This window comes from Callorhinus ursinus, unplaced genomic scaffold (assembly GCF_003265705.2).
Source record: "Callorhinus ursinus isolate GAN/ISIS: 27379988/994484 unplaced genomic scaffold, GSC_fseal_2.0 scaffold8, whole genome shotgun sequence".
NCBI lineage: Eukaryota > Metazoa > Chordata > Mammalia > Carnivora > Otariidae > Callorhinus > Callorhinus ursinus.
Genome location: NW_027397070.1, coordinates 25,919,537 through 25,938,519, shown reverse-complemented (window position 1 = coordinate 25,938,519; position 18,983 = coordinate 25,919,537). Strand labels below are relative to the sequence as shown.

Here is an 18,983-nt window from a genome sequence, read left to right as displayed (position 1 = left end):
ACACGGACAGAGACAATGAGGGATCAGGACTTCCTATCAGATTTACTCCCCTTTCTCAGTGCTAAAAAAGTTGAGTAGGTGCGGTAGGCTTAAAGCGCCTCACCGAGGGTGGGCATTCTGTTTGGTGCTTTGTGCAGATGTACATGAGGGTAAGGAACCCAGACTTCGGGCCATCCATCACCTGCACACTGATGCCTTTTCCCCATACAGGTTGCCATCCAGCTGAATGACACACACCCCGCACTCGCCATCCCTGAGCTGATGAGGATTTTTGTGGATATTGAAAAACTGCCCTGGTCCAAGGTCTGGAGTGTTTGGCTTCCTTTTCGTTTAATTAAATAGTATATCTGTGGTTCAGAGATTTTGCCAAAAGCTCCTTTTACAGTTTTTCAAAATAAATTACTGTTGCTCACTTCCAATGGTTAAAGGTGAAGTCTGCCTGGTGCTAACATTTCTCTGTCCTTACCGCTTTACAGGGAGGAAGACTAATAAATAAATACATTCCTAATGGGACACAGCTCAGTAGCTCAGACTTACACTGTGATTGCCATTTTTGGGTCGAAAAGGATTCTAAATTAAATTCTCCAACCTCAGAACACAGCTAATTATGTGTCTCCACCAGTTTGCAAATCAGTATTTTAAACGTACTCTGTACTTTTCACAGAACATTACTTGTTTGTATTGCTCAGATTTTGCTTTTGATAAACGGCATGTTAGGATAGTAGAGAAGACTTATCAGTATGTTGTCTTCAGTTTTCTCAGACAGTTTTACAAATGGCTGCTTCCCCTCCTCCGACCCCAGAAAAAAACCATATTCCCATTCGCTGGATGATTTGGACCCTGGTGGAATTGAGTGTGTCTAACTGTATGGACTATGTCTAACTGTGTCTGTCTAACTGTTGCAGACTGGCAGGAGCTGAGGGAATGTTTGGTCTTGTGTGATGGGGTATGCACCTGCAGGGCGGCCTTCTTGCAGAGGGAAGCAACTAACTCTTCTCCCCTTCCCTCAGGCCTGGGAGATCACCCAGAAGACCTTTGCATACACCAACCACACGGTGCTCCCAGAGGCTCTGGAGCGCTGGCCCGTAGGGCTGGTGGAAAAGTTGCTTCCTCGACATTTGCAAATCATTTATGAGATAAATCAGAAGCATTTAGATGTAAGTCATTTTGAGGGATTCATACCCCTTTTGAGAATGAGGTCTTGAGATGTTAAGGGTGGCTGGGATGTTCCCTCTCACCAAACTGGAGGCCCAAACGTCATAGATACATCATAGTATTCATAGATACATCAAAAGTATTCAAGACTGGGTGGGGCTCTGTTAAAGACACTTTTTTGAAAACACTAAAATGGAGGATGGCATCTCCCCAGGGCAAACCCAGCCCCTCTCTGTGGTAGTGAAGTTCCATATTTGCTCCATTAGAGATTTTGCTGGGGAAGTGAATGACATTGTCTTAACGTTGCTTTAAACCTGAGTGGCCAGCAAGGCCTTTCTCTTCCCTTGGCTAGAGAATTGCGGCCTTGTTTCCTAAAGATGTCGACCGTCTGAGAAGAATGTCTCTGATTGAAGAGGAAGGAGGCAAAAGGATCAACATGGCCCATCTCTGCATTGTGGGCTCCCATGCTGTGAATGGCGTGGCTAAAATTCACTCAGACATTGTGAAGACCCAAGTGTGAGTCTCCATTCCTGTGGTGGTGGGTTCAACATCGCTGTATTAATGCACCGATGCTAGTAAATGCAAGGATGCATTTTGGGATGAAGAAAGGCCCTGTCAAAATGTGCAAAAGTATTTTCTTCTATACAAAGTAACTTCTTTTCAAAAAGAAAATGCCTTCCTCTCTGAACCATCCTACTTCTAGATGTAGGAGCCAAAAAAAAACAACCTATTCTACTGAAAATCTGGTATATATATCAGTGCCAGGAAATCATATGGAGGTGACTTGATTTGGAATTTTTCTTATAATTATGTTGAATTGCAAATGGATCTCAATTTAGAATGACAGCAGTAGTGCTGCCAGCCACCACCCCCCCACTGCCACCTTTAATCTCTCTAAGCCTACCCTTGGCTTCTGGAATGTAAAAGGAACCTGCTCTTTCAAATTCAGCGATGTGTCTCTTCCAACTCCAGATTCAAGGACTTCAGTGAGCTAGAACCAGACAAATTTCAGAATAAAACCAATGGGATCACTCCGAGGCGCTGGCTCTTACTCTGCAACCCAGGGCTGGCAGAGTTAATAGCGGAGGTAAGGGGGAAGTCAGGGGAGGCCTGGCTGCAAGGCTACAGGTGGATGAGTGCCCTTATAATTCGAGAATCCAGTCCAGCCCTCAGCTGGTGACATGTGCGGTTCCACAAGGCTCCGTGCTTGATTGAATTCTCTGCTCTAGCCTGCTTGAAATTCTTAATTTTTTAAACAAGGGGTCCACAGGTTCCGTAGCTGGCTGCCAGTACTCCTGTGGCCCACAGATGGAAGATGGTGGCCCTATTTAGTAAGCGAAGGTGATAAAAATAACTAGTAGAACCTGGGTTCTGCGTTACCCCTTGTAGGTAGGTCATCTGTTTTTAAGCACTTACTGCCACTGAAACTACAGTTAAGATACTAGCAGAGGGTTCTTCCCAGCCAGCATTTCCAGGCTCTTCTGTGAGTGTAGCCGTTCCGTGTGAGGCGCACTAGTCAGCTGTCCTGTTGTAGGCGCCCACCACAGACTGACAGAAACTGCGTATGTGGGCTGGACTGCCGTCCCTGACTAACATAACCTCTTCTTTAAACTGGAAGAAAATCGGGGAAGACTACATGAAAGACTTAAGCCAGCTGACGAAGCTGCAGGGCTTCCTGGACAATGACGTCTTCCTCCGAGAAATCGCCAGCGTGAAGCAGGTGAGGCTTCCCAGTGTGGATTCCTTCGGCAGCACTAGTTCTGAGGGTTTATGAAGCTCCCCCACCCCACCCCACCCCCAATTTTAAAAAACAGACTAGATGTTGATGCTTCCGAGTCAAAAGGGCCCCGGCATGGCGCACTGTCTCCACAGGAGAACAAGCTCAAGTTTTCTCAGTTCCTGGAGAAGGAGTACAAAGTGAAGATCAACCCCTCCTCCATGTTCGATGTGCACGTGAAGCGCATCCACGAGTACAAGCGGCAGCTCCTGAACTGCCTGCACGTGGTCACCATGTACAACCGTGAGTCACCCCGCAGCCGCCGCACCCCCGGAGGCGGGAGCCTCACCACCCCAGCCCACACCCGCCCTCCATTCCACCCACTCCTAAATCTTTTTCAGGCATTAAGAAAGACCCCAGGAAGTTATTCGTGCCCAGAACAGTCATAATCGGTGGCAAAGTAAGCTGATTGTATTCACTGGGGATGCGGGGGTCCAGATCTCTTGCCATTTCTCCACTTCATCACGGCTGCCTGCCAACCGTGTGTTTGCTGTTCTTCCCCAAGGCTGCCCCAGGATATCACATGGCCAAAATGATCATAAAGCTCATCACCTCGGTGGCAAATGTGGTGAACAATGACCCGGTGGTTGGAAACAAGTTGAAAGTCATCTTCTTGGAGAACTACAGAGTGTCTCTTGCTGAAAAAGGTAGTATCCTCATCCCAAATCAGGCAGGGCCAGGGCAAATTCTCGGGAAAGGTTACATGGTAGGGAAAAATGAGGTAGCTGGGTTCTGGGGGTCAGTAACTTAGAATAGAAAGTGTCACTCTTGGGCAAAATTAGGGCCTGGGCTAAGAGTCGTGGAGATGATCCAGCTGACAATGAGATTGCTGTCCCAGGAGTCAGTATCACCAGTTACCTTTGCAAGTGCATTTTCCTGCCAGCTAGCTAGCCAGAGTTGGGTGCTGCAGGAGGTGGCCCTGAAGTTTGGGCAAAGCGCAGACCGGGCTCTACAAAGGAAAGGAAAAGAAAGGGTCTTCCATTCCCAGCTCCAGTTTTGCAACAGAACACCAATTCCCCAGCCCCCAATATTCCTCTGGTCACTTAGTGGAATGAAGAAGGGCTGTCATTTGTTCACATGGCAACAGGGAATGAGGACAGATGTCAGGCTGCCAATCATGAGGCTTAGATGTGCTTAGACTGATCATGCACGGAGTTCCCACATGGGGGCAGTTAGACTGGCAAAAAGCCAACATCCTTTTCTCTATTGCTCTCTTTGCTTATTTGCATCATGTGCTTACAAAGCACCATCCACATGCAGATGCCAACTGTGCATTCACCCCAGTTCCAAATTGAAAACAGACCTTTCTCTTTTTGAGGTATTTTTGGGTCCTCTGATGTTACTCTTTTAAGACTGTATGCAGAAAGAGAAGAGCCAGGTTCCTACCGATGCAAATGAAGAGATATCTAATCCACAAATAAGACTTCAAAGTAAAACGAGAATTGGTTCTGACCTTTGAAGTCAAAGAGGGAGAAGGAGGCCTTCCGGCAGCACTAATTTATGTGTAAATTAGGCTGAAAGGTCAGAGGCTTGGTGTCTAGCCCCAGGCACACCTCAGGTGCACCCGGTGCATTTCTCTGCCAGGTAAGCGGGAGGGAGGGAGGAGGTGGAAAATGGAAGGAATGCGGAGGATCCAATTTCCTCAGATTATAAAGGAAGGGTCAGGAGAGACTGAATTTTTTTTTTAAAGATTTTATTTATTTATTCATGAGAAACAGACAGAGAGAGAGAGAGAGAGGCAGAGGGAGAAGCAGGCTCCCTAGGAGCAGGGAGCCCGATGCGGGACTCGATCCCAGGACCCTGGGATCATGACCTGAGCCGAAGGCAGACGCTTAACCATCTGAGCCACCCAGGCGCCCAGGAGAGACTGAATTTTAAAGATCAAGAAAGAGAAGTTTCAATCTATTTTATAAAGTTATCAAGCAGAAGAAATAAAAACAAAACCATAACAAAAATTGGAAGGAAGAGCAGGAAAAAGAGAAACGTAGTGTCAGCTTTTAGAGCAGAGCGTAACAGGTGCTCTCTGGAGTTTACAGACCAAGGAAGAGCAGTATGAGCATATAATTACTTAGCACTGTGGCCATCACCACCCAGATAGCACATCAAAAATGGACAAAAGCAGTTGCCTGAGTCAAGGGGGAGAGTGAGATCCATCCTTCCATACCATATGAGTGTTTACCTTGATGTACATGGACTATTTTAATGTGATCAGAACAGGCCAGCTAGATAAATACTCAGATACAATAGGAGAAGATCTAGAGACAGAATCACTGATTTTAATATACCTTGCTTGCAGTCATTCCAGCTACAGATCTGTCGGAGCAGATCTCCACTGCAGGCACCGAAGCCTCAGGGACAGGCAATATGAAATTCATGCTGAATGGGGCCCTGACCATTGGGACCATGGATGGAGCCAACGTGGAAATGGCAGAGGAAGCTGGGGAAGAGAACCTGTTCATCTTTGGCATGAGAGTAGATGATGTGGCCGCTTTGGACAAGAAAGGGTAAGGGAGCAGCTCCTCCTTATTGGGCAGGTGCTCCACCCCCACCCCCAGGAGGGTGCCTGCCCACCCAGGTATCCCACTGAGTTGGGGTCACGTGAAATGTGGCCACACATTTCCCATGCGCCTGGGCAGCCTCCTCACAGCTTAGTTTTATTAAACTGTATTTTAACGGATTGGATTATTTTTAGTATTTACTGTTCTTTGGGTCTTCAGTTATAGGGAACTAATCAAATTTAGGGGGGAAATTTTTCCAGATCTAATCAAATATTATTGATACTCATGTTGAACTCTATAATAATAGCTTCTGTAAATGCTAATGTTTCTGAGTGCATTTTTCACAGCTAATGTAGCATCTAGTGTATTATTTTTGTTTCATTTTTGAATTCTAGTATAGTTAATGTAGTATTACATTAGTTTCAGGTGTACAGTATAGTAATTCAACAATTCAGTACATCACCTGCCCACCCAGGTATCCCATTGAGGCAGGGTCATGTGAAATGCGGCTACAGAACATCTCCCATGCTCCTGGGCAGCCTCCTCACAGCTTAGTTTTATTAAACCCAGCAAGTGAACATGAAAGGAACTTGGGCACAGGTGCATGAGGTCCTTGCTATTCATTATCGGCCGGTGTAGTTGGTTACATTAGTTTCAGGTGTACAATACAGTAATTCAACAATTCAGTACATCACCCTGTGCTCATCATGGCAAGTGCACTCCTTAATCCCCATCACCTGTTTAACCCATTCCCTCACCCCCAACCCATCTCCCCTCTGGTAACCATAAGTTTGTTCCCTGTAGTTAAGAGTCTATTTTTTTGGTTATTCTCTTTTTTTCTTCATTTGTTTGTTTTGTTTCTTTAAGTTTTATATATAAGTGGAATCATATGGTATTTGTCTTTCTCTGACTCACTTATTTCACTTAGCATTATATTCTCTAGATCTATCCATGTTGCAAAGGGCAAGATTTCATTCTTTTTATGGCTGAGTAATATTCCATTATGTGTGTATACCACTTCTTTATCCATTCAGCTATCAGCAGACACTTGGGCTGCTTCCATAATTTGGCTACTGTAAATAATGCTGCAATAAACATAGGGGTGTATGTATCCCTTTGAGTTAGGGTTTTTGTATTCTTGGGTAAATACCCAGTGGTAAAATTATTGGATCATATGGTAGTTCTATTTTTAATTTTTTGAGGAACCTCCATACTGTTTTCTACAGTGGCTGCACCAGTTTGCATTCCCACCAGCAGTGCACAAGGGTTCCTTTTCTCTGCATGGTCGCCAGCACTTGTTGTTTTATTACATTTTTTATTTTAGCCATTCTGACAGGTGTGAGGTGATATCTCATTGTGGTTTTAATTTGCATTTCCCTGATGATGAGTGATGTTGAGCATCTTTTCATGTTTCTGTCAGCCGTCTGGATGTCTTCTTTGGAGAAATGTCTCTTCATGTCTTCTTCCCATATTTAATTGGATTATTTGTCTTTTTGGTGTTGAGTTATATAGGTCTTTATATATTTTCAATACTAACTTTCTCAGGTAAGTCATTTGCAGATATCTTCTCCCATCCAGTAGGTTGTCTTTTAGTTTTGTTGATAGTTTCCTTCGCTTTGCAGAAGCTTTTTATTTTGATGTAGCCCCAAAAGTTTGTTTTGTTGCCCTTGCCTCAGGAGACATAAACAGAAGAATGTTGCTACAGCACATGTCAGAGAAATGACTGCCTGTGCTCTCTTCTAGGACTTTTATGGTTTCAGGTTCACATTTAGTTCTTTAATCTATTTTGAGTTTATTTTTGTGTATGGTGTAAGAAAGTGGTCCAGTTTCATTCTTTTGCTTGTAGCTGACCAGTTTTCCCAGTACCATTTGTTGAAGAGATTTTTTTTCCCGTTGAATATTCTTGCATCCTTTGTCTAAGATTAATTGACCAGATAATCGTGATCTATGTATCTGTTTTTGTGCCAGTACCATACTGTTTTGATTACTGCAGCTATATAAAATATCTTGAAATGTGATACCTCCAGTTTTGTTCTTCTTTTTCAAGATTGCTTTGGCTATTCAGAGTCTTTTCTGGCTTCACACAAATTTTAGGATTATTGTTCTAGTTTTGATAGGGATTGCATTAAATGTGTAGGTTGCTTTGGATAGTATGGACATTTTAACAATACTTGTTCTTCAGATCCATGTACATGGAATGTCTTTCCATTTCTTCATGTCATCTTCAATTTCTTTAATCAGTGTTTTATAGTTTTTGGAGTACAGGTCTTTCACCTCCTTGGTTAAGTTTATTCCTAGGTATTTTATTATTTTTGGTGCAATTGTAAATGGAATTCTTAACTTCTTGTTCTGCTTCATTATTAGTATAAAATGCAAATTTATGTATGTTTATTTTTGTATCCCATGATCTTACGAGATTTGTCAGTTCTAGTAGTTTTTTGGTGGAGTCTTTAGCATTTTCTGTATGTAGTATGATGTCATCTGGAAATAGTGAAAGTTTTACTTCTTCCTTACCAATTTGGATGCCTTTTGTTTTGGTAGTTGTTGTTGTCTGATTGCTGTGGCTAGAACTTCCAGTATTATGTTGAATAAAAGTGGTGAGAGTGGACATTCTTATCTTGTTCCTGACCTTAGGGGAAGAGCTCTCAGTTTTTCACCATTGAGTATGATGTTAGCTATTAGTTTTTCATATACGGCTTCCATTATGTAGAGGCATGTTCCCTCTAAATACTTTGTTGAGTGTTTTTATGATGAATGGATGGTGTACTTTGTCAAATGCTTTTTCTACATCTATTAAAGTGACCATCTGGTTCTTATCCTTTCTCTTATTGATGTGATGTATCACGTTAATTGATTTATGAATATTCAGCCACCCTCGCATCCCAGGAATAAATCCCACTTGATTTCGTGAGTGATTTTTTTTAATGTAGTGTTGGACTCATTTTGCTAATATTTTGCTGAGGATTTTTACATCTATGTTCATTAGAGATATTGGCCTGTAGTTGTTTTTTTTTTTGTAGTGTCTTCATCTGGTTTTGGTATCAGGGTAATGCTGGTCTCCTAGAATTAATTTGGAGGCTTTCCTTCCTCTTTTTTAAATGTTTGGTAGAATTTACCTGTGAAGGCATCTGGTCCTGAACTTTTGTTTGTTAGGAGTCTTTTGATTACTCATTCAATTTTATTACTGGTAATTGGTCTGTTCAAACTTTCTATTTCTTTCTGATTCAGTTTTAAGAATTTATATGTTTCTAGAAATTTATCCATTTCTTCTAGGTTGTCTGATTTGTTGCCATATAATTTTTCATAATATTCTCTTATAATCCTTTGTATTTCTGTGGTGTCTATTGTTACTTCTCTTTCATTCATTTCTGATTTTGTTTGAGTCGTCTCTCTTTTTTTTTATGAGTCTGAATAAAGGTTTATCAATTTTGTTGATGTTTTCAAAGAACCAACTCCTGGTTTCATTGATCTGTTCTATTGGGGTTTTTTAGTTTCTATATTGTTTATTTCTGCTCTAATCTTGATTATGTCCTTCCTTCTACAGGTTTTGGGTCTTGCTTGTTCTTTTTCTAGCTTCTTTAGGTGTAAGGCTAGGTTGTTTATTTGAGATTTTTCTTGATTCTTGAGATAGGCCTGTATTACTGTAAACTTCCCTCTTAGAACAGCTTTTACTGCATCCCAAAGATTTTGGACCACTCTGTTTTCATTTTCATTTGCCTCTGTATTTTTTTATTTTTTCTTTGATTTCTTGGTTGACCCATTCATTGTTTAGTAGCATGTTATTTAACCTCCATGTATTGCTGCTCTTTCTAGATTTTTTTCTTGTGGTTGATTTCTAGTTTCAAAGCATTGTGGTTGGAAAATATGCATGGTATGACTAATCTTTTTGAATTTATTGAGACTTATTTTGTGGCCTAATGTGATCTAGAGAATGTTCCACGTGCACTTGAACAAAATGTGTATTCTGCTGTTTTAGGAGGGAATGTTCTGAATATATCTGTTAGATCCATCTGATCCAATGTTTCACTCAAAGCCACTATTTCCTTGTTGATTTTCTGTGTGGATGATCTATTGATTGATCTAAGTCAGGGGTTATAGTCTCCTACTATTATTGGATTACAGTTGATTACTTCCTTTGTTTGTTAATAGCTGCTTTATGTATTTGGGTGCTCCCATGTTGAGTGTATAAATATTTAGAATTGTTATATCTTCTCTGGATTGTTCCCTTGATTATATAGCCTCTTTGTCTCTTTTTACAGACTTTGTTTTAAAGTCCATTTTGTCCAATATCAGTACTGCCACCTACCTTTCTTTTTACTTCCATTTACATGATAAATGCTTTTCCATCTCTTGGCTTTCTTTTTTCTTTTTTCTTTTTTAAGATTTTATTTCTTTGAAAAAGAGAGAGAACATGAACAGGGGTGGGGGGGAGGTGGAGAGGGAGAAGCAGGCTCCCCACTGAGCAGGGAGCTGGACGTGGGGCTTGATCCCAGGACCCTGAGACCATGACCTGAGCCCAAGGCAAACACTTAAGTGACTGAACCACCCAGGCACCCCTCCATTTCACTTTCAATCTGCATGTGTCTTTATGTCCAAAGTATGTCTCTTGTAGGTAGCATATAGATAAGTCTTACTTTTTTATCCATTCCATTACCCTATGTCTTTTGATTTGAACATTTACATGCAAAATAATTATTGATAGGTATGTACATATTGCCATTTTGCTACTTGCTTTATGGTTGTTTTTATAGTTCTCTGTTCCTTGTTCTCTTCTCTCATGGTTTGCTGGCTTTCTTTAGTGATACACTGGATTCCTTTTTCTTTATTTTGGCATATCTATTACTGGTTTTTGATTTGTGGTTATCATTAGGTTTGTATATAACATCTTAAGCATATAGCAGTCTCTATTAGGCTGATGGTCGCTTAAGTTTGAATCCATTCTTTACTCCACCCCCCACCCTACATTTTAGGCATATGGTATCATACTTTTTACATCCTTTCATTTTGTGGATCCTTGACTGATTTTTTTTTAAGATTTCATTTATTTGAGCAAGAGAGAGCATGAGCAGGGGAGAGGGGTAGATGGAGAGGGAGAAGCAGGCTCCTCACTGAGCAGGGAGCCAGACATGGGGCTCAATCCCAGGACCCCGGCCGGGATCATGATCTGAGCCAAAGGCAGATGCTTAACCAACTGAGCCACGCAGGTGGCCCCCTTTGACTGATTATTATAGATATACTTATTTTCACTGCTTTTGTGCTTCCTACTTTTCTTACTCCTACTTATGATCTTTCCTTTCCACTCGAAGAATCCTTTTTAACATTTCTCTTTTTTTTAAGATTTTATTTATTTATCTGACAGAGAGAGACACAGTGACAGAGGGAACACAAGCAGGGGGAGTGGGAGAGGGAGAAGCAGGCTTCCCGTGGAGCCAGGAGCCCAATGGGAGGCTCGATCCCAGGACCCTGGGACCATGACCTGAGCTGAAGGCAGATGCTTACGACTGAGCCACCCAGGCGCCCCCTTTTTAACATTTCTTGTAGTCACGAATTCCTTTAACTTTTGCTTATCTGGAAGACTCTTTCTCTCTCCTTCTATGATGAATAACAGAGTATTCTTGGCTGCATGTTTTTTCTTTCAGCACTTTGAATATATCATGCCACTCCCTTCTGGCCTGCAAAATCAGTGAAAAATCAGCTCACGGCCTTATGGGGTTTCCCTTGTAAATAACTGTTTTCTTTTCTCTTGCTGCTTTTAAAATTCTCTCTTTATCACTACTTTTTGCCATTTTAATTACTGTGTGTCTTGGGGTGGTCCTCCTTAGATTGATTTTGTTGGGGGCTCTCTGTGAATCCTAGATCTGGATTTCTGTTTCCTTTACCAGATTTGGGAAGTTTTCAGCTATTATTTCTTCAAATAAAACTTCTGCCTCTTTTTCTTACTCTTCTCCTTCTGGGATCCCTATAATATGAATGTTATTACACCTTGTGGTGTTGCTGAATTCCCTAAGTCTATTTTCATTTTTTATTATTATATTTTCTCTCTCCTGTTCAACATGATTACTTTACATTACTCCATCCTGTAGGTAGCTAATCCCGTCTTCTGCTTCTTCTAGTCTACTATTTATTCTATCTAGTGCAGTTTTAATTTCATTTATTAAGTTCTTCATCTCTGGTTCATTTTTATGTTTTCTCTCCGTTTGTTAAGGATCCATTGAGGTCCTGCACACTTTCCTCTTAAGACCATTCACTCTTAAGACCGTTACTGTAAAATCTCTATCAGGCATATTACTTATCTCCATTTTGTTTAGGCCTCTTGCTGTGATTTTGTCTGTCCTTTCATTTGGGACATTTCCTCTGTCCCTCATTTTGCCTAACTTTCTGTGTCTGTTTCTATGTGTTGGGAAAGTCGGCTATGTCTCCTGCTCTTGAAAGTAGTGGCCTCATGGAGAGTCCAGTAGTGCCCCATAGTGCAGTGTCCCATTTATCAGAACCTGGTGCTTCAGGGGTGTCTTCTATGCATTTTGCACACACTCTGCTGTTGTAGCTGAGCCACTTTTTCCTTCAATCCAGTTGTCTGCAGTGGCCCTCTTTGCCTGTTGTAGGCACAGTTTGGTCCTTGTGTTGTCAGTGAGCCAGGCTGGGGCCACCTCGGGCTTGAGTGGAGTCGGACCAGGCATTTGCCAGAGCTGCAATCACACCAAAGTGTGACTCTGTCCTCCCCTGAGAAGCTTTCATCGGCGGACAGTGCTTGGAGGCAGACCAGCTGTCTGCGCCCAGCCCACTGCTGGGGCTGCAGTCTGATTGTTGCGTGTGGTTGTCTTCTCCCCTCCCCGGGGTGGGAGTCACTTTGGAGTGGTGCTGGCCCGTGTGGGGGCTGCTTGCACACAGCTAGGCTCGTGGCCCCACTTTGTATGGGCTCTGGCCAAGAGCACATTGTAGGGGGCAGGAGCACAGGAGAACTGGGGGTCAGGGTGGGCAGTGCCAGCGAGGTTTGCCCAGGTCTGCTGTGGGAGGGGACCTGGAGCAGAGGCCTGACTGCCGGGGCAGATCTGCAGAGGAAGCTGGGGGCTGGGCGCACTGTTAGCAAGTCAGGCAGCCAGTACTTCCACAGCACTGTCCCACAGGGGTCCGGGTGGCTAGGCTGTGGGGGGCAGGGAAGGGAGATAGTGACCAGCAGCTCCTTTGTTCCTGGAGAAGTCACCTAAAGATCCCTGTCCCTCTAGCATATGCTCTGAGATTAGTAAACAAATCTCCCTCCAGTACACCCCAGGTGTTTTTCAAACTGCGGCTTTTATACTGTATCTCCGGGGCTGCTTGTTGCGCTGTCCCTTTAAGGGCAGGGACTCGGTTTCCTGTAGCTCTCCCTGCTCTCCCAGAGCCAAGCCTGCTGATTTTTAAAGTCCCAGGTGGTAAGCCCCACTGATAGTAAGAACTCACAAAATTCAGCCCATCTGGTTTTCAAAGCCAAATGTTCTGGGGATTCATCTTCCCCATGTGGGCTCCCCAGTGTAATAGTCTGTTTCTCTACCCTCTTCATGCCCACGGCATCCCTCCCTCCTGAGGACAGTCCCATGGGTCCACTTAACTCCCAACCACGTCTCCGTTCTTCCCACCCTCTTTGATGTGACTTCCTCTCCACATTTAGCTGTGGAAAGTTTGTCCAGTCAGTCTTCAGGTTGTTGTCTCCCGTTATTGACACCGCTGTGGGTGTTATCTCGCTGTATCTGTGGGATGAGGGGAGCTTAGGGTCCTCCGACTCTGCCATTTTCCCTGGAAGTCACCCGTCTAGTGTATTGTTCATCACACACACTAACAGAACCTTTTTCTTATCACCCCCACTCTCACCCCACAGGTATGAGGCAAAAGAATATTACGAAGCACTTCCAGAGCTGAAGCTGGCCGTTGATCAAATTGACAATGGCTTCTTCTCTCCCAAGCAGCCTGACCTCTTCAAAGACTTAGTCAACATGCTATTTTATTACGACAGGTGAGTTCCCACAAGACAATCGTGCTGTTTGGGCCATGAAAAGGGGACAAGAACATCTAAACCAACCACAACACATCTGTGTAATTAGCATAGATCTGTGATCTGAAAAGCTAACCTATACTTGAAAAATTAGATATTCTCTACTAACTATGCAGGAAGGTTTAAGAACAAGACCCACAGATCTGGGATTCTTTTTCTCTTTCCACTGGTATACCCAGCTTTCAGATAACATCCATATGTTGACATTCTTACATGTGGGAAGAACCAATATAAAGGTTGAGGGCTGGTTAAAATTCTTGTGAATAGAAATGTAAGTTTGGTAAACCAGCCATGCCTGATGTTATACTAAAGAGAATTTGTCAAGGGGGTGGTGCACCTGGGTGGCTTAGTCGGTTAAGCATCCAGCTCTTGGTTTTGGTTCAGGTCATGGTCTCAGGGTCATGAAATCGAGCCTCACTTCTGGCTCCCTGTTCAACGCGGAGCCTGCTTGGTATTCTCTCCCTTTCCCTCCCCCTCTGCCCCTCCCCTCGCTCATGGTTGTGTGTTCTCTCTCTCTCTCTCTCTCTCTCTCAAATAAATCTTAAAAAAAAAGCAAAAGATAATTTTAAGTGGAATCTTAGCACATATATTTTAATGAAGATTTTTGTTATTTTGTTTTTCCCTTCCAATCACAAAAAACAGGTTTAAAGTCTTCGCAGACTACGAAGCCTATGTCAAGTGTCAAGAAAAAGCCAGCCAGCTGTACATGGTGAGTATATGGCTGACCTATAAAAGTAACCAGCTTACGATGGTTAATTAAAATTTTTGTTTCTTTTTATTAAATCGAAATAAGAGGGCCCCATTAATCAATCCAAAGAGAAATGAGGCAACTATCTAGGATATTCAGACCTTATCTTCTAATAGAATCATATCTAGTCCCCCAAAAATGTATAGGCCAGAGTAAATTAAAGTTAAAGGCCATTAGCAAGGAGGGGCAGTACTCGAGTTAAGCTGAGTGGCTCACTACCTGCCTCCAAGAACGCAAAGACAAAAGAAAATGGTCAACTCTAGCTCTTTCCTCTTGATCTCCACTTGTATTTGTGTGTAGAATGGCTAAGAGGAAAAGAAATATAAATAGAGCAGGAAAGGAAAATATGACAAGGGCAAGGACAAATGTGAATGCCAGTTTTGCACAATGGGGTCTCTTTTGCTAATGTTATGGCCCAAATCCAAAGATGCCCATCTCAAAGCCCAGCATTTGGTTCAGTCTTCCTTGTTCATTAGTACTAATTGCAGTTTTTACTCATAACAGTTATCGTATTTTGGGGCTTAGAAACATATTGGGAAGTCTATTCATTATCCATTTAACTAGTTAAAGAAAGTGAAGAAAAGGAAGCTTTTATTTTCCTCTTACTTAGCAAGTTTTCAAAGTCCGAATAAACAAATTTTAGACTCTGTGTTGCAGTACCTTATGGAATAATCATAGTTTTGGCTTTTCTTTTAAATGTTTATAATGCATTGCTAATGGCTTTGAGTAATGTTCTGGTCTTTTTCTTTTTTTTAAGATTTATTTAATTTTTTGAGTGAGAGAGAGCAGGGGTGGGGAGTGGGGCAGAGGGAGAAGGGGAGAGAAACTGAAGCCGACTCCAAGGAGCTGAGCACAGAGCCATATGCAGGGCTCAGTCTCACAACCCTGAGATCATGACTGAGCCAAAACCAAGAGTCAGACACTTAACCAACTATGCCATCCAGGTTCCCATGTTCTGGCCATTTTTAATGAACTTTTAGAGTTCTTTACAAAATCATGAGGGCATAAAATAAATAGCTTCTTATATTATTTTACATAAAAATTATAAAATTTGGATAGAATATATTTTATTAAGGATAAGGCCTTAATTGATCCTATTTTGAAACCCCAATAGAGTATTTGGGATTCAGTGTAAATCAACTGGGGCATCTACCTTCAGAAAGAACAAGAAAGGAGAAGTAGGTCAATAAATTGTCCCATTACATTGTTTCCCTGCACAACAGCTAACATTCTAGAGTAGTGTTTTTCAAACTGTGATCTAAGCCACAGGTTAAATCTCTTGACACAGCATCTAGTAGACAATGAACGTTAGTCCCTTCCTTCCCCTCTAATTAAAGGGATGTGAAATAAAAAATAAAGCATGGGAAATATGGCTTGCATGCCAAAATATTGTAACCATAGCAACAATTACCAATTAGGGAATTTACATCCATGGTTTCTCTTAAAATGAAAAATACTTTTTTTCGTTCTTAAGAGAAATATACTCTGAACAGGAGAAAAGCATGATCTGCCCTATCTAGCTCTCAGCTGTGAAACAAATGTATTTGTGATTCACTACAACTTACTCCTGTCATTTTTCCCCTGCAAATGTGCTTGGATGTGCTTGGCCTGGCATTTGTCATAAAGTTCGATGGGCACTCAGGCCATGGGCCATATATATGTGCGTTCTTTACAGAATCCAAAGGCCTGGAACACAATGGTACTCAAAAATATAGCTGCTGCAGGGAAATTCTCTAGTGACCGAACAATTAAGGAATATGCCAGGGACATCTGGAACATGGAGCCTTCAGATCTCAAGATTTCCCTATCCAGTGAATCTAGCAATGGGGTGAACAAAGCCAATGGAAAGTAAGTTGTAAAATGTCTCTAGAAAAAAAAATAACTTCTTACTGGATTTAAAAACTTTTACAACATTCTTTGATTTTGTTTTGTTTTGTTAGCTAATAATCTAGTTAAGAATTTCTGGGAATTAGGAGGGAAAGTGTATGACTGTATTAGGGCTAAAAATAAAGTGCCAATTTATAAGGGCTACATGAGTGCCAAAACTTGTTATTTGATGGCAGATTGAGTAGCATGCTAGGACTTTCTCCAGGGCTATTCAAAAAGCTAGAAAATACTTGGAACTTTTTAATGCCATTTAAATTAACTAAACTAAAACACAAATTACTTAACTTTAGAGTACCTTTAGAGTACCTTTCGTATACTGTTAAGTCCCAACCAAAGACCACCTCATTCACAAATATCCCCAGCATGTTTGGTAACCGCACATTTTTAGATGGGATCCAAATTTTACCAAATTCTGATACTCTACAATGAGGTTTCAGTTTGTTCCACAAAGTAGACTATGATAAGCTAAATGACAACTTTCAATAATGCCCAACATCCATGCTTTCCCTTACTAAAATGGCAAGTGAATTGTAGAAATGTCAGTGACTTCAGCTCATCCCAGCAGCCCAGTACAATTTTACATGAAAAATATGCCTCTAGGGTGGTGTCTGGACCAAGTCTTCACTTCAGATTTCTGTTACTCTCAGACCTCATGCCCACTGCTCACTCAGGAAATCTCTGCAAAAAAAGAACTTAGGTCAGCTCACATGCTTTCTCCACTTCCCAGTCTAAGTAAGCCAGAACAGCCCTATCTGCCTTTAAGAGAAGGATAATCACATTTAGCAAAGCAACTCTTACCTCACAGTGTTTATTAGTGTGGGGCTTCTACAGAGGAAGTTGTGTTGGAAACCAGGGGGAAAGGTCACCATCTTGACCCTCTCTTTGTTCCTATATGCATTGTGTGCAATTTCATAGAGCTGTGCGGGACAGAAAGACAGAGACTCAAAGGCTGACCATCAAAGGTGGTGTTTTTCTAGTTTAATTTTCCTAAACAGTACAGAAACAGTCAACTTGGGGAGTTAGTCCCATTAAGTCAGAGATAAGGGACTCTCTACCACCCTTGCCCAACACCCGGTGTTGGCTGTCTCTACAACTAAGGAACTGAAAACTGCACAGCTAACACAGAACACTGACAGAACCTCATCCTTCTGCTGCCAACACCCTCCCTGCAAGGGGACAGGAACTGCGATGGACCCACTGTATTTGTCTAAAAGAAAAGAAACTGCATCCTGTTTTTGGAGCCACTATGGGAGAGACTACATGGAGATTCTCACAGCAGCCTGGGATCTTCTCTATACTTGCAGATCCACACATGCACTTGCCGACGAGGAACCAGGATCCACCACAAACACTCCTTCAAGCTACAAAGCATAGCACGCTGATGCATATTGTATACACCAGGCAGCATGCCTATTTAGGGATGTAGAGAATCTCTTATAATGTCAGAGACCCTCCTGTAGGCTCTAATCTCAAAGTCTGGCTAGATGAGAAAATGGTGATACAAGTATAGTATGTTTCAGTCAGCACTGAGCTCTTAGTTTACCTTTTTGCCAAACTCCAAAGGCACCGTGCTGTCATCCTCACCGTGTATGATGAGAAGGGGAGAAGACAGGAATTTAACACTAGAGACAAGTAGAAGAAAAGCATTCAGCTCAAAAATTATATGTTGAGATTTCTCTTCTTCTAAGTTAAAGCTTTAGCAAAACATGAGATTTGCCTCAAAATACAAGATCTCTCCTTCCTTCCTTCCCAGGAATGACAACTTCATATGTAATAAACTTCATATAGTCACTGTTTTCCCTTCCAGGCAAGATTCTCTCTCTTCTATTTACTCACACAATTTAATTAGGTATTTAATTAATTTATTTCTACATGATTTTTTTAAATAAGAAAAAACACTGAATTTGTACAGTTAAAAGAACCTCATCTTTTCCCTTATTCTACCTTATTTCATAATATCTGGGATATTTTAACTAAAAGACTATATAAAAGAAACAAAACAACTCAAAATTCAAAAATAACAAGAACTACCACAGGACTAAAGAGAACTCCTTGTAGCAATGTATTTACTTTTCCCCATAAATGTACAGAGGGACACACGATTAACAGGTTTAATCAGCTTCCTGGTCAACCTCCTAGCTTGGTAATTCAGAGAGGCTACGGCATGAAGAAGACTTGTTCCTCATTCTAATAACTTTCTCAAACAATACTTCCCAAATTCTGATACCCATCCACCCTGTCACAATGACTCACTGTTGCTCCTGAGAAGGTTAGATCCCTCAAGTGTGTCGACATAAAGTACTGATAACAACTGCCCATTGGAGGCACTCTTAAATTCTCTAGCTGCAAGAGGCTAACTTGCCAAATTCTGGTCATTGGACTTGCTGTTGGGTCAATAGGCTGAATGGTGGGTGGGTTTTGGTTACATGGGGAATAAGGCCTAGAAGTCAGGGATCCTGACTAGGCTAGACCTTCTCAGAGCACCTTTAAAAGATCCTGTAAACCCTAAGTCTACAACTCCCTTTATGACTTCAGAGAAAGTATTGAATTAGTGAAGTTTTCAAATTAGACATGAGGACAATATCAAACAATAAAAATTTGTACACACATTACCTCAAAGTTTGGTACCCGTCTAAGAATTCTCATCTACCCGTTCAGTATGTTACCTGAGAGTTACCCTCCAGAATCGCATAGATACACTAATAAGGGACATTCTTTCATCATTAACTTACTTTTCATCATTAGGGAAGACTATTTTGTCTTTTCTCAGGGCATCCATAAGTGCACGTAAAAATCCTGGAAGTTTCCGGTAAATCTATTTTTTAAAAAGAACAAAAAATTAAAACATGGCCTATATCTATGTCATTTGTTATGTTTTCCTACATGAACTAT

At 41.8% G+C, this 18,983-nt stretch overlaps 2 protein-coding genes across 24 annotated transcripts in view; one reads left to right on the top strand and one right to left on the bottom strand.

Annotated features, from left to right (window-relative positions):
• Positions 1-18,983, top strand: part of PYGL (glycogen phosphorylase L) — a 101,379-nt gene that overhangs the window by 25,428 nt on the left and 56,968 nt on the right. For 20 of the 22 annotated variants that reach the window (XM_073895203.1, XM_025870068.2, XM_025870066.2 and 17 more), the window contains exons 9-20: positions 211-303; positions 1,011-1,157; positions 1,508-1,671; positions 2,128-2,242; positions 2,774-2,875; positions 3,028-3,175; positions 3,274-3,332; positions 3,438-3,579; positions 5,229-5,436; positions 13,283-13,417; positions 14,099-14,165; positions 15,880-16,052. In XM_073895203.1, coding sequence (XP_073751304.1) covers positions 211-303; positions 1,011-1,157; positions 1,508-1,671; positions 2,128-2,242; positions 2,774-2,875; positions 3,028-3,175; positions 3,274-3,332; positions 3,438-3,579; positions 5,229-5,436; positions 13,283-13,417; positions 14,099-14,165; positions 15,880-16,052 — 1,553 coding nt within the window. Of the gene's footprint in view, positions 1-210; positions 304-1,010; positions 1,158-1,507; positions 1,672-2,127; positions 2,243-2,773; positions 2,876-3,027; positions 3,176-3,273; positions 3,333-3,437; positions 3,580-5,228; positions 5,437-13,282; positions 13,418-14,098; positions 14,166-15,879; positions 16,053-17,006; positions 17,139-17,189; positions 18,921-18,983 lie in introns of those variants that run through there. The other 2 variants (XM_025870079.2, XM_025870073.2) reach the window with 2 other exon arrangements.
• The window catches only part of ABHD12B (abhydrolase domain containing 12B), a 49,508-nt gene that overhangs the window by 5,232 nt on the left and 25,293 nt on the right, over positions 1-18,983 (bottom strand). Inside the window, exons 10-13 of one of the 2 annotated variants that reach the window (XM_073895215.1) lie at positions 18,824-18,906; positions 17,635-17,713; positions 16,890-17,008; positions 16,633-16,769 (exon numbers count right to left, since the gene is read on the bottom strand). In XM_073895215.1, the coding sequence (XP_073751316.1) occupies positions 16,742-16,769; positions 16,890-17,008; positions 17,635-17,713; positions 18,824-18,906 (309 nt within the window). In that variant the 3' untranslated portion in view covers positions 16,633-16,741. Of the gene's footprint in view, positions 1-16,632; positions 16,770-16,889; positions 17,009-17,634; positions 17,714-18,823; positions 18,907-18,983 lie in introns of those variants that run through there. The other variant, XM_073895214.1, reaches the window with a different exon arrangement.